This window comes from Camelus ferus, chromosome 7, assembly GCF_009834535.1.
Source record: "Camelus ferus isolate YT-003-E chromosome 7, BCGSAC_Cfer_1.0, whole genome shotgun sequence".
Lineage (NCBI taxonomy): Eukaryota > Metazoa > Chordata > Mammalia > Artiodactyla > Camelidae > Camelus > Camelus ferus.
This window is the reverse complement of record NC_045702.1, coordinates 7,676,658-7,701,453: the sequence shown is the minus strand read 5'-3', so window position 1 is coordinate 7,701,453 and position 24,796 is coordinate 7,676,658. Positions and strand designations below refer to the sequence as shown.

Genomic DNA, 24,796 nt, shown 5'->3' with positions numbered 1-24,796 from the left:
CAAGGTGGGCAGACTAATGAGTCAGGAGGTATTATGAGGCATTGAAGCAAACAACAAGGAACTTGAGGTCATCACCTCATCTAAAACTAACATAAGACCAAACAAAGACACATGCTATAGCGCCACGTCTGACAGATCCACAGTGCTCAGGTAAGGAGGGGGCGGACCCAACTCCGCGGCAGAGAACCACCAGAGAAGAGAGGCAGCCCAGTACTAGACTGATGAGAAACACAAGCAAACCATGTCTTAGATTTGGACCAAAGGACTCCTAGAGCCAGGCAGAAACGGCCAGTGCCAGTCTAAAGGCTTCTTGAGAGGACAAGGTCTCAGAGAAAGATGAGATTAGCAGCAACGATAGCTCAAAACTGCCCCAATGTCACTGGTCTTATGCTTTTTTCATGTCCTGATCACCAAGACAATTCAGGCCCAGAAGAAAAGTGGGGGAAGGAATGATCCATAATTCTATTCCACATCATTAACATAATTTCTAAGTGTTTATACACACATAACCACCTACTTACACTTGAAGAAAATAGTGGGTGAAGTTTTGGAGCCCTTTTTTTCTCCCAGAAATAACTAAAGGAACACTTCTTTATGTTACTAGTTCTTTTTTAAACATCATTTTTAATAGTTGCACATATATCCATAACATGGATGCACATTCCATAATTTAATCAATTGCATATTGCTAGATACTTATGTGAATGTAATATTCCAGTATAATACTTCCAGTACTATAAATAATGCCACAAGGAAGAACTCTTAAATGAACTGTTAGGCACCTCCACTATTTATTCCTTAGAATAAATTCATACAAGTGGAACGGCTGGTCATAAGTCAGCAAAGCACTATTCCGTTTTCCACCTCCCTTCCCCAAGGCACCCCAGATAGAATAAGCCGTGCCTCGTGGACTCTGTGGATAAACCCTTCAACTTAGGTGCCCTTTTCCCACACATCCCAGAGACCCACTTATACCTCTATGCTTATAATTATTGTTGCAATCCAAACTTGCTCATACAAATCCTCATTAGACCATGCATTTTTGTTTTTATATATCAATGTGCCTGATAAAATATTTGTTACTGTAAAATGAACAAATCAGAGAAAATTTTAATGCTTTTTACTCAGTCAAAAGATGCAACAGACTTACTTTTTGGAAAACTGTTTTTCTAAGTGAGTACATTTACCGGGACCTGCTGGAAAAGGCTTAGAGCTGTCTGCTAGAGATTTGGCTCTCCGAACTTGATGCAGAAGCAAGAGACTTGGGAAGTAAGCCTTCTCAACTTCTGGGCCCAAAGCTGGAGGAGGGGAGTCGGGGGCAGCTTAGGGGATAATGTGTGCATGAGGGAGTTTACAAGAAATTTAGATGCAAAGAATCCTATAAATGAGAGAAATCTATGAAGATTTCCCCTTCACAAGTAGCTATAAAATTCTGTGCATTGATGTATCAGTGATTAATTATTTGAACTACAGATCTCCTGAGAGATTTCTAAGGATTAAAGCAGAAGTAGGCTAAGTGTATCTGTAATAGAGACTCAGCTCTCTGACCCACTCAGCCACCTGACACTGCAGATGAGGCACATCAAGGAAGCACAGCAACCCTCAAGATGATTTTGCATGAAATTAGCCAAGAGCTGGTGGAGGCTACTTAGAAGGAATTTAGTTAAGGAGCCATGAATGAGAGAGGGGTCAAAGGGAAGGCTTGGTGAGGAACAAGTATGGCCGGGAGGGAATCCAGAGATCCAAAGCTCATCCATTCCATACCTTATTCTCCACTGCCTATAATCACAATTGTAATTCCAATTATTCAATTAATGTACCACAAAAAGGATACACATTTTGATTTTTTTTTAAACAGCGGACATGAATTATTTGGGGCAGTGGTTCTCAAATTTTAATGTGCATCAGAATTGCCTGAAGAGACTGCCGGAACTCAACCCCAGACTTTTTGGTTCTGGGTTCTGGTCTGGGTGAGGGATGATGTGGGGAGATCTGAGAATTCACTTTTCTAGCAAGTTCCCAAGTGACAATGAGGTTGCTGGTCTTGGGACCATACTGTGGGAACCAGTGGTTTAGGGAGTCAAGTTATGAGACATTCAAAAAAAAGTCAAGGGTTATCATTTTATTGACATAATTTATTTTGAATTAAAATTATATTCCTAGTATGAGAATCTTCTAATGTAATCTTCGAATGTTCAAAAATACATTTGAAATATATTTTGAAACCTCAGATATTTTGGGGTTTTGTGAAAGGAGCAACAGCCTCTCGGGTGAGAGGAGTAAGATGGCAGAGAATGGACAAGGGGCTCTGGACAGACAGATGAACAGGGTGGGGGTGGGGTGCGCTGGGGAAAAAACCAAGTTATCAAGGAAGATTAGTCTAGAATAACTTCCTCTGAAGGAGTACAACCAGCGCAGACTAATAATTACAGATAGTATCGGGCAAGAAGAAGTTCATTATTTGACCATGACCTACAGAATGACCTATAGTATCTTGTGTACAACATAAGCGCTAATGGGTTCCAACTTCACCCCAAACCCAAGTCTCACAGCTTGAGTTGTATCAGATGGAACTGGGGGTGGGGAAGAAATATGGGGTAAAGAGCGAATAGATCCTCTTAATATCCTGAAAGAGAAAACTATTTGGAAATGGAGATATTATACAGCTCTCCAGAAGTGGCCATTTGTGCTGCCTTAAATGCAGATTGATTACTGCTATTTGGATGTTGAGTGCATCATCTTTTCCGAAGAAAGAGAAAAGCTAAATTTCCCCACATTCAGCTGTAGCGTCAAATCACTTCCCAGCACCAGCTCTTTTAATGCATTTTCCTGTTATCACATCCCCTTGCGATAGCTGATCTAGCCCTCTCCCCAGCAGTGAAACCCCCCACACTGGCACGTGCTGAATCCCGTTGGCAACCTCCTGGCTGTGCCACCTAACTGTAAGCCCCAGGCCGAGCGGGGCTGAGGAAGAACAGAAGCCGTTAGCATCCTGGAGAGGAGGAACAGCCTCCCCTCTGGTGCTGGCAGGATGCAGTGCAGCTGGGTGAAGAGGGCAGAAGCTTATCACCCAGCTCCAGCTTTCTAGAACGCTTGAGCTCCAAAAACCCACCCATACCCTGGCGTGACAGGAATCTACGATTCAACAGCCAAGGATGGAGAAAAAAGTCAAATTACAGTTCTGTTTTTAACAGTATTCAGTAGGGTCTAGTTTTATTCAAAGAGAATTTTCACTTGTTCAGGTCATTAGATCGAAAGTGAGAACTCTTGGTTTATTTAAAGCTGGACCATTAAACTGTTGAGAAGAACAGAGGCTGGACGGAAGAAATGAATTTCAGGGAGATGCCCTCATGGGACAATTTAATAGAAATGAGAGACGAAATAAAAAAGATGTAAGGCAGGTAGTGTTACTAATGCAGAGAGAGAAAAGAGGAGGAGGAGGGGCTATGAAAACAGGTAAGAAAAGAGAACAGGAGAAACAGCAACACCCAGAGGCTCCAGTCCAGTTGTTCAATGTGTGTCCCTCCGAGGTGGCGTGCTCTGTCAAGGCTCGAGTCTGTTCTTTTTTCTTCACCACCATTGTCCCCAAAGCCTGGGACCCAGGGTACACTCCAGAAAATGGGAGTCTCTTGCCATCACGTGCAAGAGAAACCAGCCTTGAACAACTATCCCCGGTAGAGGAATGATTTGTTTTCTTGGAGAAATGGTTAACTCATGTGGTCTGTACACTTTGAGAGGAGGTATCAGTCTGAAATCTTCAAAACACAGACCAAGCTCAACACCTGTTCCCTCACAGGACTGGCAGGGAGATGAAACTTGCTTCATACCAAGGCGTTTAACAAATCAGAACTGTGTCAAACCCGCAGTGCTGACGTCTTGCAACGGAAACAAGAGTGCAAAAAAGTGCTGGTAAGTCTTCACCTTTTATTTGTAACCAAAACTGTAAATGCCGGTTAAACTGAAGGCACAGATGGGAAAGACCCTACCAAAATGTTTTGTGTTTTTTCAAGCACAAGACATTTTTTTCTCCCCGCCTATTTGACTTTTGGGGGAAATTCCCCTATAAACCGGGGATGGGGGGGAGTGGAGCTGCTCTGGCTGAATCAGGAGTAGAGGTCAAGCCCGCTTCTCTCCCAGTGACACTGGAAGTCCTTCAATAGAAACACAAAAGCCATTTTCAATTCACTGCTACAGGCTCCCGGCAGTTGGTAAGCCCACTGAGGACCCAGCAACTGTCACCAAGAGATTCTTATCTGAAACAGTTTCCCTCTTTATAAAGACTCCAGGTACTGGCCTAAGGAAGAGTTACCAACAAGTTTTAGCCTTCTGATCAAAGTCTGTGATGGAACTGCCAACACAGATTTCCTAGAGGTTTAAGCAGAGAATTCTACAATAGGGTGGGTGCTGTCAAACGCTGGGAAAAACAAGAGAGATCTGATTTTAATGAAGGACCGATGTTTACAGGGTTCGGTGATTGGAGATGCGAAAGTCAGCGAGGCAGGAGCGCTAGTTGGTTTTGTTTTTAAAGGAAGGGGAGGTTGCAACGTTCGCGCAATCAGAAAAATGAGTCCCTGCAGGGCCTGGGAGGACAGGAAGCCAGAGCAAGAGCGGAGACGGGGCAGGCTTGTGCTTGCCTCTCAGAAACAGAGGATAACACTAAGTTTTCTCCATCTGCAGTGCGCCGGGCAAGAAAGGGAACGTACTGGAAAAGATAAGAGAGCCTGCCCTTTTCTCTTCTCCCAAGATAACCCTGACCTCATTATGTATGTCCAGAATGAATCTAAATTCATTAAATCTGCTCAGACACTAGACTGTTCAATACAATCGTTTTCTCACAGTAAAACTGGAGCATCAGTTTCTTTTCTGAATGTATACATCCTATCTTGAAATCACAAAATCTTAGAATTAAAAGGTGCTTTAAAGGAATAAAGCACCAACTTCTGTGCTTTCCTGCAACAAACCACAGATTTTTAATAGCTTTCCAAAAAAATCTTAGAATAGTATACGTTAATATAAAGTTATTGGTAACTTTTGGAAAATGAACACAGATGATATCCTCCAGGTCAGGATGTCCAAGGCAAACAGCCAGGCTTTGATCAGACTCCAAGCACTACTACTCTTTAGTGTCCATAGCAAACTCAACAGAAGCCCATTAGGAAGATCTCTAGAATGCTAAGGGAATTCACATTCTGGCCTGTTTAAAATCAAACAGAATGTATTACACCAAATACACAGAACAGAGCTTGACAGATTTTGAAACATCTTAAGAGTATTAGAAGGGTCCCCATAATAACTCAGTATCTTGGAAATATCTCAGGAGGATGTAAGAGACTCTCTGAAGAAGTTAAAAGCCCCACCTTTAGCTCAGAACACTTATCAAGACAAAGCAGCAGACCCGCTGAGAGATACTGAAGTCAAACAAGAGTTGGAAACGTTGGGACGTCAATATAGGGACGAAAAATTAGAATGGTGCAGAAAAGAACTGGTGTGACACACTGCCTAAGGAGCCCACACGATGCCCCTACACAGGGGAGACCAAGTTCACGAGTGCCATCAAAAAGTGGGGTCAGGTGCACCAAGTTCTCTTTACTAAAAATACGGAGGACACACAATGGAGCTCACCAACGCCTGGGACACAACCAACGGCTTTTCAATGGAGCCCACGAGGGAAGCGAGGCCGGAGAATACACACAGAAGTGCCAAACCCTTATCTTGCCAGGACACAAGGTAAGGCCGGAGGAGGCAGCTGATGACAGACAACTGAACCAGAAAGGCAGGGTGCCTGTTGGGAACTAGCGGCTTATTTCTCTTTTAGACAAAAAAGATGTGGCTTCCTCTACATGAACCTTGTGTTTGAGGTATATTGAGGGTTTCCCAAAAGCTGACAAGCACCTGAATGAAGACGCCGCCAAGGATCAGGCACACGGAACAGAGCTGCCGAGAGCATCCGAGCCCATTTCTAGTGGGCAAGTGGATGTGCTTGAGAATTCAGGCAACTGCAAACTGGTCGTCTTCCCCTCCTGTCTCACCTGGTCTCCCTGCTCACGCCTAACATGTCATTCCCTGAGCTCCATTAGATGATGTGAGGAAGGCCGGCCGATCATCCCCTCCCCACAGAGGAAGTGGTGGCCACAGCGCCCCGAGAAAGCTCGTCAAGTCCTGGGCAGGCAGCTGCGCTGACCCGAAAAGTCAGACGAGTTAACAAGCTGCCCTTTCCCCAAAGCTTACAACGTTTCTCTAAAAGGATTAATGACCAAGCAGTGCTCTGGAAAGCCAAGTCAATGGAAGAGCACTGCGCACCAGTGCTGATATCACTGGTGATAACCAGAGGGGAAAAACAGGTAGCCAGGGGTCGGGGTCAAAGAAGTCTCTTGGGATCAATATCCTTGTGGGGAGTCTCTTGGGATCAGTATCCTTGTGGGGAGGGACTCATGAGAATGCTGGCCTTGCCAGGTTACCTTCCCCCGTTTATTATTTACCCAAAGAGTTCCAGGATAAATGACTTGCTATGTACACAGCAGATGTTATTAATTTGGCCTTTGCTAAAGCATTAGATACAGCACCTCAAGAAATTTTACTTGGGAAATTAATTCAGATTGGCTGGGTTCAGTACACAATCACTGAAGATTAAAAAGGGGCTGAAGGATGCTAAACAAAAGACAGTTAAGTGACAGTCCATGCGGTAAGAGACTTGGGGTCAACACCAAAGCCATTCTTGTTTAGTGGTTCTATTCAGGGCTGAGGGAAGGAGTAAACAACTCGCTAATGAGATCTGCAGAGGACACTGAGCTGGGAGGTGGAGGAACCGCATCAACGGGGACATAAAATTACAAGGCAGAGTTCAACTGGAAAAAAACACAGCTCATCTATCTAGGGGAAAACCACCCTAAACTCAGATAATATCCTCCAGCCGGGCAGGATGAGGGGCCGAAGCAGCATGTCAAAGGAGCTCTGACAAGCTGTAGCACGGCACAAGCACAGAGAGACGCTTGGGCAACACGGGGCGTGTCTCACAGGGGACTGAGGGCTTCAAACCGAAGTCAATGCAAAACAAAGCCGTGTTAGAAGAGATGTGGTCTTGAAGAGAGGTTGGCTTTATTATTTTTCCAGAAAAGGGGACATTCCACACTGAAAATATTCTTCAATGGCTACAAAGCCACCACTCCTACCTGGCCGGTGTGCTGGTCTTCCTCGAGTCTTAATTCACCTCGCTGGGGGTTTGCATCTGGAAGAAAGCGCTGGGCCACCTTCCTGGGGCTCGCTGACAGCTCTGCTCTGGGTTCACGCCGGCCATCTCCCCCGATTCTGAGGTGTGTACCGCCTCCTAGCATTGCCTCACACTGGCTGGGGGAAACGCTCAATTTCCCTCCGTATACTCAACCCGCAACAGTGCCGTGACCCCAAAGCCAGTTTTTCCACCATTGGTCTGGAAGCAATGGCTCAACACAATTATCTCTAGGCAGCTCACTGCTTTAACAGGTAAGCATCTTGTTACATTCCTTCAGCTCAAAAGGAGTACCAGACTAAAAAGGCTTTTTTTTTCTTCTTAAAACCCAAAAAACTTCACTATCTCTGCATACTCATTAAACATTATAGCACAACATAGCTTCTTCCGACAGCATAATAAGAGAGCTTGTTGTGGCCTCACTTTCCAGAGCAGCCAGGCGAATTATTTTCATGCTTACCCGCCTGTCAGAATTAAACATTCACCAGTGGCAGGGTGAACCCAAGGCGGAAAATGGGACTCTGTCTAGATCCCACTGTATTGCTAAGTGCTCCTACTACTCTCGGGCTGCACAACCTCCTCTTCAAGTTACCTCCAGATCAGACTGAGCATGCCCAGCGCGGACTGAAGGCCAGTCTAATCACTGCCTGTTTCCTAGAACAGTTAGATCATCAAATAGTACTTAGGGATGTGAAGCCACATTTCCCACTATGGGTTCTTTCAGCCCAGCTGGCTTAGTGATAACACAGGCAGGTAGAGAAGAAAAGGAAGTGAGCAAGGATTAAGAGAAACACCAATTATGGATGATGTATCATTATTTTATATTAGACATTAATGAGCCTTAAACAACCAAAGACACTGAGCTTTGCGCTCAAGAATTAGGTCCTAGGCAAATCCTGCTGGGAAAAGCCCATGAGAAAGAGTCCAAAGAACCACAGCGGCCTGACAGACTGATTTCTTAGCTGACATTCTGTGCGACATTCTATAGATGCCCTATTCAACAGGACGCGAGATAGTGTTAGAGGTAAATGTCACATATCAGGGCAGTGTTCTGGGCCAAAGAGCAAGAGAGGTGATTTCAGCGACAAAGCTTAAAGCACAGATGACATGCACTCAGACTCATTCCTCCTCTAACTGGAGAGCAATTAGACCTGGCAATTACCAAACTTCTAGAACAAACTAAGTCCCAGTTCACAGAAAATGCTTTGAAACAATGGATGTATTTTGAGTCCAAACAGTCTGCGGAGCTGTCCGAGGCAGTCCGGCAACTGTCACTGTGTTCTTGCTGTTTCCTGGGAAGTCTGGAATCACTCAAGGACCAGCACCGCCCAGTGGCAGAAGTCCCCGGGAGAGAGCCTTGAGGAATGTCACGGGTAAGAAATACTGCTGAGCAGTACACTGTGTCCTTGGGGCAACCAGCCACAGGGATGAAGGACGAAAGTAAAATGTCACAGGGTTTCTCATGAATGCTCTCCTGCCAGCTGTGAGACGTGTGAAACTCAAACTCATTTCCTAATAAATGTTTTCATTTCTGCTGTACACAACAAAAGGTCGAGAGATGATGAACATGAGGGCTGTGGGGCAGAGGACTCTGGAGGTGGGGACCTGAGGCAGACGTCCTGCCCTGGAAGCAGGGCGTCACTGCTAGTCCCGGGGAAGGGTGGGATGGTGATGGTAAGAATATCCCACTAAGTCCTTTCTCATCTGTGATTCATTTCACGACATCTACATAAGACAGTATTTAACAGAGGCCTATTTTGCAGATTTCAAAAAAAAATGGAGGCCCAAGTGTGCACACTGAAGGTTACCCAGTGAGTTTGAAGCGAGCCCCCCCCCCTTTTAAATGGGGAACACCTGGAATGATAAAGGAACACAAGCTTTCTCAGTGCGTTGTTTTCTGTCGCATTCCGCTCAGAGACAGGCAGGAGAGTAAGAAAGAAAAACATGGGGCTGTGGGAACCCAGGAGTTGACTTTAATAATTATTCACCTCACCTGGCTTCTGCAGCGAGCAGTTCGTCATAGTGAGAGGACCGCTGGTCGTCATCCTGCCGGTATCTGATCACCGTGGCTAGACCTTTGCTGACAAGGGCCTCAGCGATGTTTCTGCAACAGAAAAGATAGGTCAGTGAGCACTCAAGGTGTGTATGGGACTCAGTCAACAGAAATAATAACGGTTAGCACCTGGAGGTCTTAACGCATCCTGCCAGAGGGAGGGAGACGCCAAGGATTTCAAGACCAATGAGTTGCTAAGCTAGAAATCCAAATAAAAGGTGGAATAATCAAGTCCTCTAGCTCAGCATTTTTCTGGTTAGTACAGTCAGATGCTCTATCAATCTATACATACAACCTAGCAGAAAAGATCTGTCAAGAGCCCACATTAGGCAGGGCTATTTACAGAATCTTATAAACAAGCCACTACCCTCAAGAAAAGTCTGCTCTAAAGTATCAGGCACACAGATAAAAAACAAAGCGCATAAAAGCATGACCTAAATTTCTCAAAATCTCCTTTCTGGCCTATCCTGCAACTAGAAAATACCGTGTTCCAGTTTGGCAATGTTAGAAACGCTGGTGTCATGGAACATTCAAAGTGTGTCTCTTCTCATTGGAACTCCTGACGCTGGCTCTCCCACCCCAAGGGGTTTGGAGGAGATACGGCTAGGAAGAAGTTGGGGAAGAGGTGCTGTGGTGGAATGAAAGTTCTTTATAAAAAAAAAAAAAAAAAAAAAAAAAAAAGGCATGAGCAAGGGGAACAAATAGAATAAAGAGTATAAAGTCTGAGATGACCAGCTTTGGAACAATACTCCAAACAGTTCCTTCAGGACCATGGAATATTCAGATTAGAATCCTGCTTTAAAACCACTGTCAAAGGCACCGAATTGTCTTTCTTCACTAGAATAAGAAAGAGGTGCCACTCTAAGTGGCTTCCATCCTACTCAAAAGAGAACACTGGAAATGACTCTCCAACAACTAATGAAGCCTCCTGTCTGCATGATTCATCCCCAACCTGGAGAGGGACCTTTGATGTGAAAAAATGGAACTGCAACAACAAATTTTCAAAAATTACCCATAGCAAGTACTGCAAAACAAGAGGCAGGATACCACTGGGGGAGAGCGGCTGCTATGTCTTTCTTTGTGTCTGTCATCATTACACCAAAGGCCCCACTCAGACCATCTGGTTAGCTGCCCTTTAGGGAGGAGGTATGGTAAGCAATAGGCCACTGGACCATATGCTATGATTTAGTGTTGCTGGGGAGTGTGGTTAACTCTCAACACACTAGGGTTCTTAGAATCTCAGACTGTGGAGATGCGGCGAGCTGGACTAACCAGTCTGTGTGCGTGTTTAAGCCACCGAAAGGTTCTCTTCATCAAAACCCAAGGATTTACTTTAAAATAAAAAAGGAGAGGAAAAAAAATATGTGCAAATAGAGAAAGGAGGAAAAGATGCTGTGGCTGATTCTCTCCTCATTATGTGCCCCTCTGCTGCCTGTTTATCTACTGCCAGCACGATATTAATATCTCCAAACTGCCACGGAATTAGCACTTCTCAAAATCCACTCCCACAAAGAGGCTGCTTTGCTGGCCACCCTGTCTCCTGAGTCACTGCAGGAGCGTGCTGGCAAACGCTGTCATTATCACAGAGTTGAGTTTGGCAGCCCGGAGAATGCCAACAGCCCCAAATCAGCAGCTGTAAATGCTGATGTATGGGGAGAATTTAACTGAAGGTGCCACCCAAGCCCCACAAGGGCAGGAGGGAGGCTCCGCCCACCAGGAGGCCAGAGAGAAACCGGGGACAATTCCATTCGTGACAGGTTGAGATGTGCTAGTGATTTGAAATGCCAGAAGAACAAAGACATATTTGCTACTGCATTTTGAATAACTGCGCGTTGACATTTCACAGTCAATATGTGGGGTCTGGAGGAGAAAGTTGGAATGACAGAGCAGGCAGGGGAAAATTCACACAAATAAGCTTCTGTATGAAATGCTAGAGAACACTAAGCAAAATGGCACAAATGTTTAATGATCCACCCTCGTTAATGCTGCTCAAATCAATTCACAGTATTGAATTGAGTTCCGGCGTGGCCAGCCGAGCACCCACGGCACAGCCCTTCCCTTCCCGCAGGGATCTTGCTGTCTGGATACTGCCAGTAACATCTCCAAAACCAGTTAAGGCCCCAGGTTCTCAACTCCACAACATGCCCACCACTTTCTCTCTAAAGCTGCAGTATAAGCCATGTTCTCTTAGCTTCATTCCCCTAAATACAGACTTCTGGAGGAACGGTTGTGATGCTAGTACGGAGAGGGGAAAAACGCAGGAAACAGCAACAGATGTCATTGCTGGGCGCTTACTGTGAGCCAGGCATGCGAGACTCACATGTCTTTTCTTCTTGGGGTGTGCTCCCCTGGGATATCGTACCATATTACAATTAATTCATCATCCAGTTCCCAGTATGAGGTCTGAGAGGGCAAGGGCTGTGTCTCTATTGCTCTGTACCCAAGTATGAGAAAATCACCTGATCGTTTTGGAAGAGCATTGGAACATTATTTCTTATCCTCAGCAATTATCAGCCAAGCTTGCCTAGCATAGAATTAAGGACAAAAGATTTCTCCATGCCTTCCCAGCTTTTGTCTTTCTCCTCCCCATTATCTAAGATTTGTATTTAAAGAGAATGAAAGAGAGACAAATAAAATGGAATTAGTCTAGATCCATGTACTTGACTCTCTCGTTCATTTCTCTTGGCCACTAATGAAAGGTCAGGAGACTTCCCCCTGGCCAAAGATGGCTCAGAACCCGACACTGGTGTATCGATTCGTTGCCCAGTAAGTAAAGAGAACATTAAATTATATGCCATGACATTATGCTGCTTTAGACAAATTTATAAGTTCTGCTTTCTTGAGTGTTATCAGTAATTCTACTCCAATTATACATGTCTGGCTCGAATGGATAATTCACAATCAGCATACAAAAGGGGACCTAATAGCTCTGGAAGTCTAGCAGGAAATCATCTGTCTTGGTATCAGCTAGAAACACAAAGAGAACTAGTGCTGGGAACAAGATGCTTCTCCAGACTCAAGGAGAATTTTAGGTTATGTGAAGAGTGAACCGTTTCCACTAGGCACGATCAGCTGTTCCTGCTACAAGCACAAGCAACACAGGTCTCACGTACAGGATCTCTCAAAAGATTGCCATGTAGTTGGCATCTTCCCCGCCCAGCCATTTCCACAGCAAGCAGGTTACACAAAGCTCTTTCCCATTATAAGATACCTTTGAAACCATGGGGTACTGTATTCTGCCAGCATGGAGAAAAGGTGTTTTATGCTCATACATACATGGGATTCTTAAAAAGAAGAGTTCGGTCACAGTAAGCTGTAAATTATCATATTTTTGCCTGTCTTCCCCATCCCTTGGCCCCAAACCCAAGATTGAAAGTAATACTCTATATATTAACTTAGGATCAGATAACTGACTATATTACCTAGATTACTTATAAGTATGTGCAATTTTGAAACAAACTTACAGAAAAGTAGCACATACAGTAAACAAAGAACATGCTGTCCTTCAATCCACCTGAGAACAAAAAACTGACCTGTTGTACCATTATCCTGAAACCTTTCAGCTTTCGTATGTTTCCTACAAACCGGAATATTTCCCTACATAATCAGAAAACTGTGGCTTGAATCAGGATATCAATATGGATGCATCGCTGCCATCTAGTCCATAACCTTGTGCAGATTTTACCAACTGTTCCAATAGAGAACTCAGGGGAACACAGAACTAGTTCAGAATCAGGTGCTGCACTGAGTTGTCCTGTCTCCTCAGCTGGAACAGTTTCGTCAGTCTTTCTTAGTCCACCACGGCCTCAGCACTGTTGAAGAGTACAGGCCAGTAATTTCGGCCTGTCTGATGTCTCTTTGTGATCACATCCGAGTTATAAATCTTTGGCAGGAATATCACAAAAGCAGTGCTGTGCTCTTCCTGGGGCCTCCTATGAGATGATGCACAATTTACTGATAATGTTCACTTTGATCACCTGATTAGGAGTGTCTAGGAGGCTTCTTCACTGTAAAGTTATGCTTTTCCTCTTTATAACAGATATTAAGAGACACTCTACACTAAGTAATTTTCACCAAACTCCCAAGTTATTCATTATGTGTATCAGTATACTGTCATGAAATATTTTATTGAAAGGGCCACATAATCCACTGCCACCAGTATTCATTCCAATGCTGAAGTTTTTCGCAATTTGGCCAGTGGGAGCCAGGTCAGGCTGGCTCCTGTGTCCTATGGACATGTCCCCCGTCATTCTTTGAGCTCCTTGCTTTCTGGCACATGATCCAGGCTCGTCTTGCACTGTTTCCTGCAGCTATGAAATTCACCATTTACCTAAGCAGTCCATACTTACATTTTTTTCTCTAAATGTTGATTTCTGTACCTATAACTACTGAAAACCATGTGTGGCAGTCATGAAAACGTGCCTCTCGGACCTCTGACTACAGGAAGCATAACTGGCTAACAGCCCCAGCTGCTGTGCTCTGAAACCCATCACTGTTTCAGCCAAGGCTATGCCTCCCACCAGCGGCTTCTAGCCAATGACTGCGTGCAGTGGAGATACCAAGGCAGACCTAGTGCAGAGAGACCTGGGGCTGCTCTGATGGGCAGTGTTGGCTTCAGGATCCCTTAGATTTGCTGAAACTCCTAAAACTGACCACAGCTTAGGCTTTTCAACCTTCCATCCCTCCCTTCTCCACAGAGGTTAGGTACTCACAGCCTCCGCCAGCTCCCTACCCATCTTCCCTCAGAGTTTTCCCCAATCAGCCTCTTGTCTGTTTAATCCTGTCTTGGCATAGGCTTTTAGGAGAATCCGAATCAATGAGTTCACAAAGGTTCCTACAACCCTCTTCCAACACTCCAGGGTTCAGTGTAGTTTTCTTCCTTTCCGTATCTGTACCTGCCCCCTTCTAACAGTGCGAAGCTTGGCCTCCATTATACTTACTACTTTTACTTATATGAATATCTTCTCTAAGCACACATACAGTGTCTCACTTACATATTCATTGACTTCCATGATTTGGTCCTACTGCAGAGCTAATTTAAAGGGTATACACTACTTGTTAAAATAAAACCTGGGGTAAACGGATAAGTATGTTTCAAGAGTGGACATAAAGCATAACAGCACCTCTCTCACACACACACGACACACACACTGCCCATCCTCCATCTGAGTAAGGATAACATAACTCTCAATGGCTCTGGCTCACAGATCTCTATCTAGCTATTTGAGCTTAACATTTTCCACTTAAAAACCATCAACATTTTACCAGTCACTGAAGTGTCCATGGAGATTACAAAGCAGAATACTTCCTTAAGGCAAACAAACATGGAAACACACATTCAGAATAAAGTAAGTCCATAAAGAAATGCCCTTATGGAAAAACAAACAAACAAATGCCTTTACACTATATTTTAGTCAACGCTAAAAGAAACAGAAGATGACTAATACCTCAATTCCTTTATAACAGTCACATCGGCTATAGCAGAGGCCCGTCTCTTACATGTGTGCACACATAATTTCGTTACCAGAACTTCAAGGCCCTGTGGGTCAAATTTCATAAACTGAGCATAAAATGCACCCCATGGCTGTTTACTGTCAGAGAATGTGACCCAACAAGACATCAGGTGTGTAGCCTGGGCCTCTGCCACCCAGGACCCGCAATGACTCCAGCACCATGTGCTGGAAGACTGCCTCCACTTCCCCTCCATGCTGGCTGTACCTTGGCCACAAGGACAGGCTTTCTCACAAGGGCTGAGATGGAGAGCCCCAGATGCCAGGGTTCCAACACCGATTTCTAGCATACCAAATGCTCATCTCACCTCTCCTTGGCTGTACAGGAATGTTCTACCGTGGGGCTGAACCACAGGGAACTGACAAGGGGCTGACATCCTTCTCTGCCAACAGGTGAGAGACAAGGAAGGAGGGAGAGGTCACCACAAGATTCAATGAGGCTGAAAGCAAAGAGGACCGGAAAAATATTCTCAGAATGTGAGGTCCACCTTCACTCACATATCTGGATAATATGGGCTCTCGGTCTGAGAGAGAGTGAAGAAATGAAGAAAATGATTAACAGCTAACAGGTTCCGAAGCCAGGTTCCCTTCCAATCTTCTCTGCAAACTCCCACTAAGACCTCTAATAACCATGTCAGGCAAGTACCTGCCAATTTCAGGCTGGAGATAAACTTGACTTTTACAGGCTGACAAAACAAGACTATAAAGGGTGCGAGTGAAATTCTAAAGGAGAGGGATCTACAGACCATGGGCAATGAACAAACATCTTTACTGAGTGACTGGTTTTCAACCAGGCCTCAAACTAGGAAACAGTCTACAGAGCCAGGGGTAGCCTCTATAAGCCAGCATAACGACACCTCCAAGGGGTCACACCCACCCAGTGTCTTTTATCCTCCAATCTCGGATTGAATCCCTGTGAATCTGGAACAATGAGTTTCCCAATTTTTTCTCAAAATGCATCCAGGAGGCGCTTCCCACATAACCAAGCAGCATATGCAGACAGGAGATTCTGTTTTAGAAACACCAATAATTAGAACCATCTGAGGTGGCACAGCATCCTTTATAGATTTCCCAAATCTCTCTTCCACTGTCTTCCCTACATTTTCTCTCACCCATTAAACTAATGTAATTCTAAAAATAACTAAGATAGATTTTTATTTTATCTTTTTAACAAGTCCTGTCACCAGAGGATCTGGGCAGGGGCTAGAGACTTTCCCAGAACTCATAACACAGATCAAAAACAAAGAGAAAGATTCCAATGCCTCCATGTCCTTAGTCAGGCTTGAGAAACTACAATGGAATGAGAGAGGAAAAAATAGCAATTACCAAGAGCTGCACTGGGCACCTGGAGTCTTAGGGCAGGACATACTCACTCTAGACTCAGAGCCGAAGGTGACTGCTTTTTGTCAACCCACCGCCCCACCAGCAGCTGTGGTCATACGGAACACAAAACCTAGCATGACTCATGAAGAAGCATGACCCCAGAAAGCCAGACTCAAGAACATGCAAGTACAGAATGGACTGACCTGAATAGCCTTAGAAGCTGATTAATCAAGCAAAAGAAAAGCACTCTTCCGAATAAAACACTACAGTTAAGTTTTAGTTCATATTTAATGAGCATTCATTATATATGCAGGTTCTAAACATAACTGGTCTACCAATGAGAGCACGTCCCATTGGAGTTGAGATTGTGAAAATCAGTAACTTAGGAACAAGGACTGTGTCTTTGTTTTTCCATGAATCCTAATCATTCTTCCTCATGGGGAGGGAGATGTGGAAAGAAAACAATGAAGACTGATATGGATTTAGTCCAATTTGAAGACCCCAAAAGAATGTATGATTGGAATGAAACCAAAGCAAATCCATAAACCAGTCTGGCAGAAATGAAGAAAGGAAAGAAAGAATGAAAGAAAGGAGGGAGAGAGGGGAGAAAGAGGAGAAAGGGAAAAGGAAAAAAAAAATCATTCCATGTAAAAATTACTGCTTTGTAGACAGATAAATCCTTGAATCCCCAACACATCATCCATCTAAACTTCCGTATTCCTAACAGACTTACTCCTGAGCATGGACAAAAGCCTCTCCAGCTTCAAGGCCATGATCCACTGAGCACCAATAACACTCTTCAGTTTGGGAAGAAAGAAATAAAAGCAAAGATATCTAGGGATCAGGGTGTAAAAAGTGGGTGATGAAGAGATGTCACTCCATCTTCAATCTGCCAAGAAGAGCTAATTCTCTACCCCGAGATGTGTCTGAGCCACATCATCCCCATTCATCACCCTATTTCCACCCAGGTCCCTACACGAGGGCACAGCGACCCTTGCTCACCTGAAAAAACAACTAACAGACAGGAAAATAAGACAGAAATATACTTGGAAGCCATAGAATTAAACACCTAATTCACTTCCTCACTCGGGCTGGTGGAGAGAATAGGGTTGAAAATATGGGTCAAAACAATTTTCAAAGGGAAGGGGAAGAAACAAAACACCAGAGAGTCATGCTTACTAAATAGACAATTTTATTCTGCCCCCAGGATTTCTGAAGGATTGTAATCTTATTGTCACCTCTTAGGTGATAGTTTCATTTATTCAGCAATATTGCGGCAATGGCTTTATAAGACAGGAAAACTGGTATTATACTCTATTATGCCAGCTCCTCTCTGAGGATTGCTGCACCTCCAGGTCAGCAACATATTTGAGGAGGCTAGGCCACGATAAGCCTTGGCTGAAGTATGAGGTGCATACTATATGTAATAAGTAGCAATAAAACAATGCCACCTTTAAATATCTAATTATTTTCCCACATCTCTGGTCCTCAAAATAAGAAGAAAACAATGTCTGTTTCATAGACAGAAACTGCAGGGGCTAACCTGGCTCTCCCTTCTACTACAGGACAGAATGAGGGGTACAGACCCAAACTGATACTCTCTCTATTGGACCATCATGTTTCTTTCCCAGAACAATTCAGACAGTCAATCAAACACTGGATCTAGCTTGAAGAACGTAAGCTGTCTAATAAACATGCACTTCCAATCCAAACCGGTCCCCTCTCGTTGCTAAATATGCCACGCATTTACATTTCAAGCTATTTGCAGGACATGTGAATTTGCATGACTCATCACCATGTAAAACTCAGCATTTCAAAAATAAAACTCACTTCCCTAGATTAAGACCTTCTGAAACCTACCAAATCAGCTCATTCTCCTAACATCTCTAATTGTGGGGCCTTCATATTCCCAGTCACCTAGACCTGACTGTCTCTCTCACTCCCATATAAAATCAGTTGTCCAGACTTTGAACTCAAATCTCCATTGTTTCTCCCATGACCATCTTCGATTCTATTGTCTCTCTAACCCAGCTGTGGCTCCCACTGCTTCTCCCCTGGACCACAGCCTCCCTCTACCTTGGCTCCTTGCAAAGCTGACCAATCTCGAGCACTGCCAGTTTAATCCTCCTGAATTTCATTCTCAAGCCCACCATAATCACAGAAAACTAGTCTGAAATTTTCCAATAATATTTTCAGATTTAATGAACATCTACTGGGTGTCTACCATAGGACAGGCTTCTAAACACGTATTAACCTAATCCTTCTGTAGCACTACAGAGGTTATAAGTATGTATTTCTTCAAAGTATATATTTCTTCTCCAGTTTCAGGCTTGTTACCAGTAATCCTGCTAGTAAGTAGCAGAGTCACAATTAGAAGCCAGACTTTTCAAAATTTAAAATCCAGTTTTCTTTTGACAACAGTGCCACAAAGTACAGGTGACAGACTATTAAAGTAGCATTCGACAATGGGGCCCCCCGTCTACCTCTCTAACCCTATTCTATCAAATGCCTTTCAACTTCCTGTTTCAGCCCAACTGGCTAAGCCTCACAGTCTCCCCATCTCAGCTCCTTTGGCTGCGCCATTCATTTGGTGCTTAGCTTTTACTGCTGCGTGTTATCATCTTCCTTTGTGAATCATATTCCCTATTGGTCCAAAAAAGAGCCAAACACTTAGTAGGCACTCAATAAACATTTATTGGCTAGCTGATTTCATTCTGAGTTCCCAGAGGGTTCTGTGGGCGGTTCCATGAAAACAAAATAACTGAGTCATAGAATTGAAGCAAAAAGAGTCCACAGAGATAAACTAATCCAAAACCCTCCATAGACAGATGAAGACAGACCGAGAGAGAAACCCTGAAAATTGTTAAATGAGTCGTCTAAAAAAGAAAAGAAAAGAAAAGAAAAAAAAAAAAAAACCACAAAGAGCACCACCGTCGCAATGTGTATCAAAGAGCCTTCTGATTCTCAGTCTATTTCCCTTTATTATGCTGCTGTCCTTTTAAAATTCTATAAAATAGTAATAAATATATTGTGCACATGAACTATCAAAGACATCTTAATATATTAAAAATTTATCAGCACATCAAGAATATCCATCCACATCATATTATTAATTTGATCACTAACAATCCTACTAAAATATATATTCACCATTTAATTATAATAATTTGCTTGCCTTCTGGGGATTCTGAAGACTTTTTTTTCCTTCTCTGTATTCCAAAACAAGGCTTAAATGTTGATTGTAGGCATAGTATGTTTTCTTCATCCCTTATTTTCTCTGCTCCTCTTCCTTTGAGAGTTAAGATTTTACAAAACAGCAGCGTGAGGCAAAAACCTCCTTAAAATTCTCTCCCTTAGTAACAGTGGAGTGTATGGACTGATGGTTTGCATAGCCACTCAGGGGGCTCTTGCACTACCACCGTGCTGACTCCTGAATCAAGTCACTGATCTACAAGAGCTCCTGCTACACGAGACTGTAGTCATTCCACACTTTCAGGCATAATATAGTCTTTACATTTGTTTGAAAGCCAAATAGTCGTGTTAAATGATGAATTTAAGCAACAACTGCCTTCCCCCTTTCCAAGTGAAGAATAAAAGCCAATTTAGGAATATCTATGAACATACTAAAATGTGGAATATATGGAAGGTGAACACCTAAAAGTCAAGAAGATACATATTTATGTTTTTACAAACTACTACTGTATTCAGGTAGCGGGATTATAGGTGATTATAAGAATGAATGAATGAGGTGAATGTGATGTATGACTACTGTTACTAAAAGATACTCTCTTAGTTTCTAAACAAAAATGAAATAATTCATTTTCTTAATGGAAAAAACAAATCAGAGGCCCTAAACTGCTTAAAACAATTTCCTAACATTAGGAAACAAAAACACGTTCAACTTTAGTTTCTTTTGTTTGCTTTCCAAAATGTATGAAGAAGAAACCAACTTTCTAAAAGAGACATTCATGGTGTGGTAGAGTTCATTTTAAAAAGGAAGGTCTAATTATCGCATCTCATATCAACACTTCAACAAGGGAAAAAAATCTTCATCTAAGTTCAAAAAATGAGTGAAGAGACAGAACAGCACAGTAAAAACAGATGAATGTGGTAAAAGAGAAATGTTAAGAATAAATGTTTATCCAATTCTCTTCATCCGACAAAGAAGACAAGTTATACACAGCATTCATGTTTATTCTTCAATAGTGAAAGCCACTTAATGTTTCCCACTTCCTCCAGCCCTTTGTGGCCATAGAGAGCAATTATGAGGCTTGTTTCATAAAGAACTCGTGGCACAGAGCCGTGATTCAGGGCAGAGGATCTGGGTTCTTACCCTCGCTCTCTGGCCATTTAAACTCTTAGGAGTACTAAGCCTGCATCAGTTTCCATATCTATAAAATGAGATGGTAAATCTAAATACTATACAAAGTACGTTTCAGTGCAGAAACATTCTAATGTAATTTTTAAAGTGAGCTAGGATTTACTGATCAATAGTCTTATGTATCTTTACACTGTATGAGGCCAACTAGACTATGCATCATAATCTAGTATTAAACACACCTCAGCGTTTAGACATACTTCCTAGTTGTGGTTTGTGGAGCACTGTGGCCACGGGCACAATTTCTTCCAATCCGTCCACTAGGGGCTGTACGTGCCCTCGTCTCTCTGCACACACACCATGGTGGTAAAGTCCAGGCTGCTTGGCAAACTTACAAGAATTCAACAACTCTAATGCCCACAGCTTTAAGATATACTGTATTACCCAAATGCTCTGGAATATGAAAAAGAGGAGGGAGTGATGAGCATATAAGAAATACCCATTTTCTACCACAGAAATGAAAGTCCGGCAAATTCTTCACTGTCTAGTTGCTTCTACTTTGGCTAAGAACTTTTATCAACAGCAAGAAGCCGACTGACCTCATTAGTAGAAATGTGTTCAAAGTACTGGATTCAAAAGAACTGATTCAAAAGAACTGATTCAAAAGTAGAATCAACATTTAACAACCATTTATCATATTTCTTCTAACTCTGAGGCTCACTAGATTATATAGAGCTGGAAGTTTACTTCTGCATCTTATCACTGAAAACAGGGGAAAAAAATCAAAGAATCACCTTCACATTTACATAGTCTGCCAAGTACTACTTTGGCCTATCAAGTTTATACTTGAGAAGTATAAGTAGCAGCATTATGTCAACAAAACAACTATGAGATGTTTCAGGAGTCCTTCTGAGCTTGACAATACACAAAGGACTAAAGGTTATTACACAGTAAGTATTAATAAGAGAGGTGGAAGAAAATCCCAAAGACTTCATTCATTATAATCACAGAGTTTAGAGCTGGAAAGATCTTGGTGTTTTACTCCAATTCTCTCATCTGACAGGGAGCTAATCTGAGACTCAGAAACATGAAATATCATTCAGTGACCAAATGGAACTAGAACTCAGGTCTCAAGTTATAAAACAGACATTCTTCCACCAAGTCAGCCTGCCTCCAGTTTCCATATACAGACTTGAAAAGCTATTGATACATGCAACAACTCAGTGGACCTCAAAATTAGAGAGATGGATGACAGATAAGTGGTTGTCACGGATGACGGGAGGGACAAGGCTTAGGGAGGGTAGCACAGAGGAGGTCTGTGATGACTGAACAGTTGTCAGTCTTGATTGTAGTGGTGGTAACAGGAATCTACACCTGCGATAAAATGGCATAGACCTATACACACACCGTGCCAATGCCAAATCCTGCTTCTGGTATTGTACTATAATTATGCAAGATATAACCACTGGGGGAACTGGGCAAAGGGTATACGGGATGGACCTCTCTGTACTACTCCTGGAACTTGTTTGAATCTATAATTACTCCAAAATCAAGTTTTAAAAAGTTTTTAAGAAAAGTCAATATAAGAGAGAAGGAAGGCAGCAGAGATTCTAAATTTCATTGTCAACCGGAATAGTAATTCTTGGTTAGAATAATCCTTTGAAGATTCAAGTCTACAGACCTTGTCACCACTCCTCTGCTCAAAACTCTGCAGTATCACCTATCTCGTTGAAAGTAAAAGCGAAATACTTGCAATGACCCAATAGAAACTATATGATCTGGTGCACCCCACCTCCCACCCCCCTCCTGGATTCTGTACTGGGAATTAAAAGAAGTATTTGTGACCTAGAATTCTAAGTGCTGAAAACCTTGTAATTAAGTAAGCACAGGGTACTGAGCAAAGACACAAATAGATGCCCAACTGGGATCTCAGTTTGGCTGGGCCCCAAAAGATAAAGTTAAAAAGTCAAGAGCTGAAGGGTGAGTGGGAGCTGGCTCGGAGAAATCTATGTTCCAAGCACAGGGCAAACAAGACTTCAATAATGGTGTGGTTAAGTTTTTTTCTTTTTTTTAAGAAACAGATGAGAACCAGAGAATGTTAAATATAAACATGGGGAGGTAAGCAAAAGCCAGATCATGGGTTTGTTTTAATTCCTAAAGGCTGTAGGTCTATTAATGAACACTTTGAGGGGAACAAACAATCAGATTTGTTTCAGAAAGTAAATAGCAACAGCAGTGTGAAAAATGGATTGGAAAAGAGTAAGACTAGAAATAGGAAGGCCAGTAGGAGGACCGAAGCATAAACCAGGCAGTGAGGAGAGGAAGGCTGAAATGAATCTGAGATATACCCACAGATAATCAGGCACGGAGAGCAAGAGAGGTGATAAAGATGACACCTTGATCTGTGGAATAGATAAGTAATACTAAGTAAAAGGTGATGTTAATCAGGATGTGATCATTTGAGTAAAGGAACAGCTTCTCAAGGGGAGGCCATGAGCTCAGTTTTAGCACTGGGGATGTCCATCCATTCAGTAGCTAAATATATTGGTGGAGAGGCTGGAAGGAGGAACTAGGGGTAGAGAGACAGACTTCTGGTTAGAACAGCAGCAGCTACCTGACAACTGAAGCCTGGGGACGAATGAGATCACCCAGGGAGACTGAGCGGAGGGTAAGCTTAAGGAAGCCCAAGGACAGAAGCTCAGGAAGCACAAATATTTACAGAGCACTCCAAGCAGACTGAGGACAAGTAATCAGAGTTGTAGAAGGAAATCCAGTCAAGTCTGGTGTACTGAAAATAAGGAGAAAAAATTTTCAAAAAAGATGGTGATGTTTTAAATACTGCAGTGAGACCAAATTAAAGTAAGGACTATGAAGTATCCTTGAGGGAAGCTTTGGTCTTCTAGGTGAGCTCAGTTTCATGGATGTGGTATGGCCAAAGCCAGGTGGCAAAGGAATGAATAGCATGTGGACAGAGAATAAAAACTGCTTTTAACTCTTAATTAACTTGGCTATAAAAAGAAGGCAAGAATCAGCAAAGTAGGTAAGGTAAGAGAGGACTGAAGGAAAACTTTTAAGGATTGTTTTTAAAGAGGGCTGGCTAACTGACAGCACAAACTCCTCAGGAGACCAAAAGAAATAGAACTCAGAGCACGTAGGTAGAAAATTAGTTTGAAAGAAAGAGGGTGAAATCGTCACAGAGATGGGAAAGGAGGAGATACGAAAGCAAGCAGGAGGAAGAGAAGTCTGGGGCTGAGAGAATGAGAAATTAAAGGCATTTTTCTCGATAAGCCCATATTTTCTCTATAAAGTGGGAGATGCGATTGTCTGCTGACAGTGAGGGGAGACAGAACGGAGTCGGGGGCTTGACTGAAGATGGTTGTGAAAATCTAAAATAGCTGTTTGTAGTGAAATAACAGCATGAAAACAGCATTTGTGGAAAATTGATCCAGCAGCATTATGCAGGAAGAAATGGAGAACAGAAAACCTGCTGTTAGAAAAAGGCACATTTAGAAGGCTATTGTGTTAATATAGATCTGAGTTGTTGATTGCATGGAGCAGAGTGAGGGCAAGAGTAATAGGAAAGAATTCTTCAACAAACCACTGCATCACCACCTCATCACTAAACTGCTTTCTCCCAAGGCCCCAAGGGTGGTCAAGGCAGGATCAAGCATCCTTCAGTATTTCAGCTCCTGGTGCGAACTAAAGCTATGGATGGCTCCTCCCTGGCTTGTCAGTGACTTTCAGGCTTCCCAGTCCAAGATGCTTAATACTACTTCTTGAACGATGCTGCAAAAACCAACATACGGACCCATTAAACCTGAATGGCCATGCCTGTAAGGAACATCTGGAACAATATCCCGTATAAGTGAGGATCGATTCTGATAAGTAAGCAACACAAGTGATTCTGGGGCACATCTGAGTTTGAAAGCCAGTTTGAAAAAAAATCAGCATCAGTGTTAAATATGTTGGCTTTCAGATGAGAGTAGGACATACAAATGGGAATGAAAGGCAAGTATGCAGTAAGCTCGGGGTAGGAATAAGCAGTGAGAAATTAAAAGTTCATAATCATCAGCATTCAGAGGATAGACGAAGCTAAGCATTAACAGCACAGCGGAGGGAAATCATTTACAGACAACAGAAAAAGCAGGATCAAGAAGACCTTTAGAGAATATGAAGCCAAAGGACTTAAATCTTTTCTTTTTTTAAAGTATTATATCAAGGCAAGGTATGGCACTTAGAGTACATCCAGTTCCTATTTCTCATTTCATCTCTCAAGTTCAGTTCTAAAGACTGACCGTCAACAATGCTGCTGCTGTACAGCATCTTTTCTCTCAAGAAAAACACGATATGGTAATGCTTTGAGACAC

At 42.9% G+C, this 24,796-nt stretch overlaps 1 protein-coding gene across 1 annotated transcript in view; it reads right to left on the bottom strand.

Moving 5' to 3' along the window:
* SND1 (staphylococcal nuclease and tudor domain containing 1) overlaps positions 1–24,796 on the bottom strand; it is a 379,862-nt gene that overhangs the window by 169,967 nt on the left and 185,099 nt on the right. Inside the window, exon 13 of the mRNA XM_006184738.3 lies at positions 9,219–9,329. Coding sequence (XP_006184800.1) covers positions 9,219–9,329 — 111 coding nt within the window. The remainder of the gene's footprint in view (positions 1–9,218; positions 9,330–24,796) is intronic.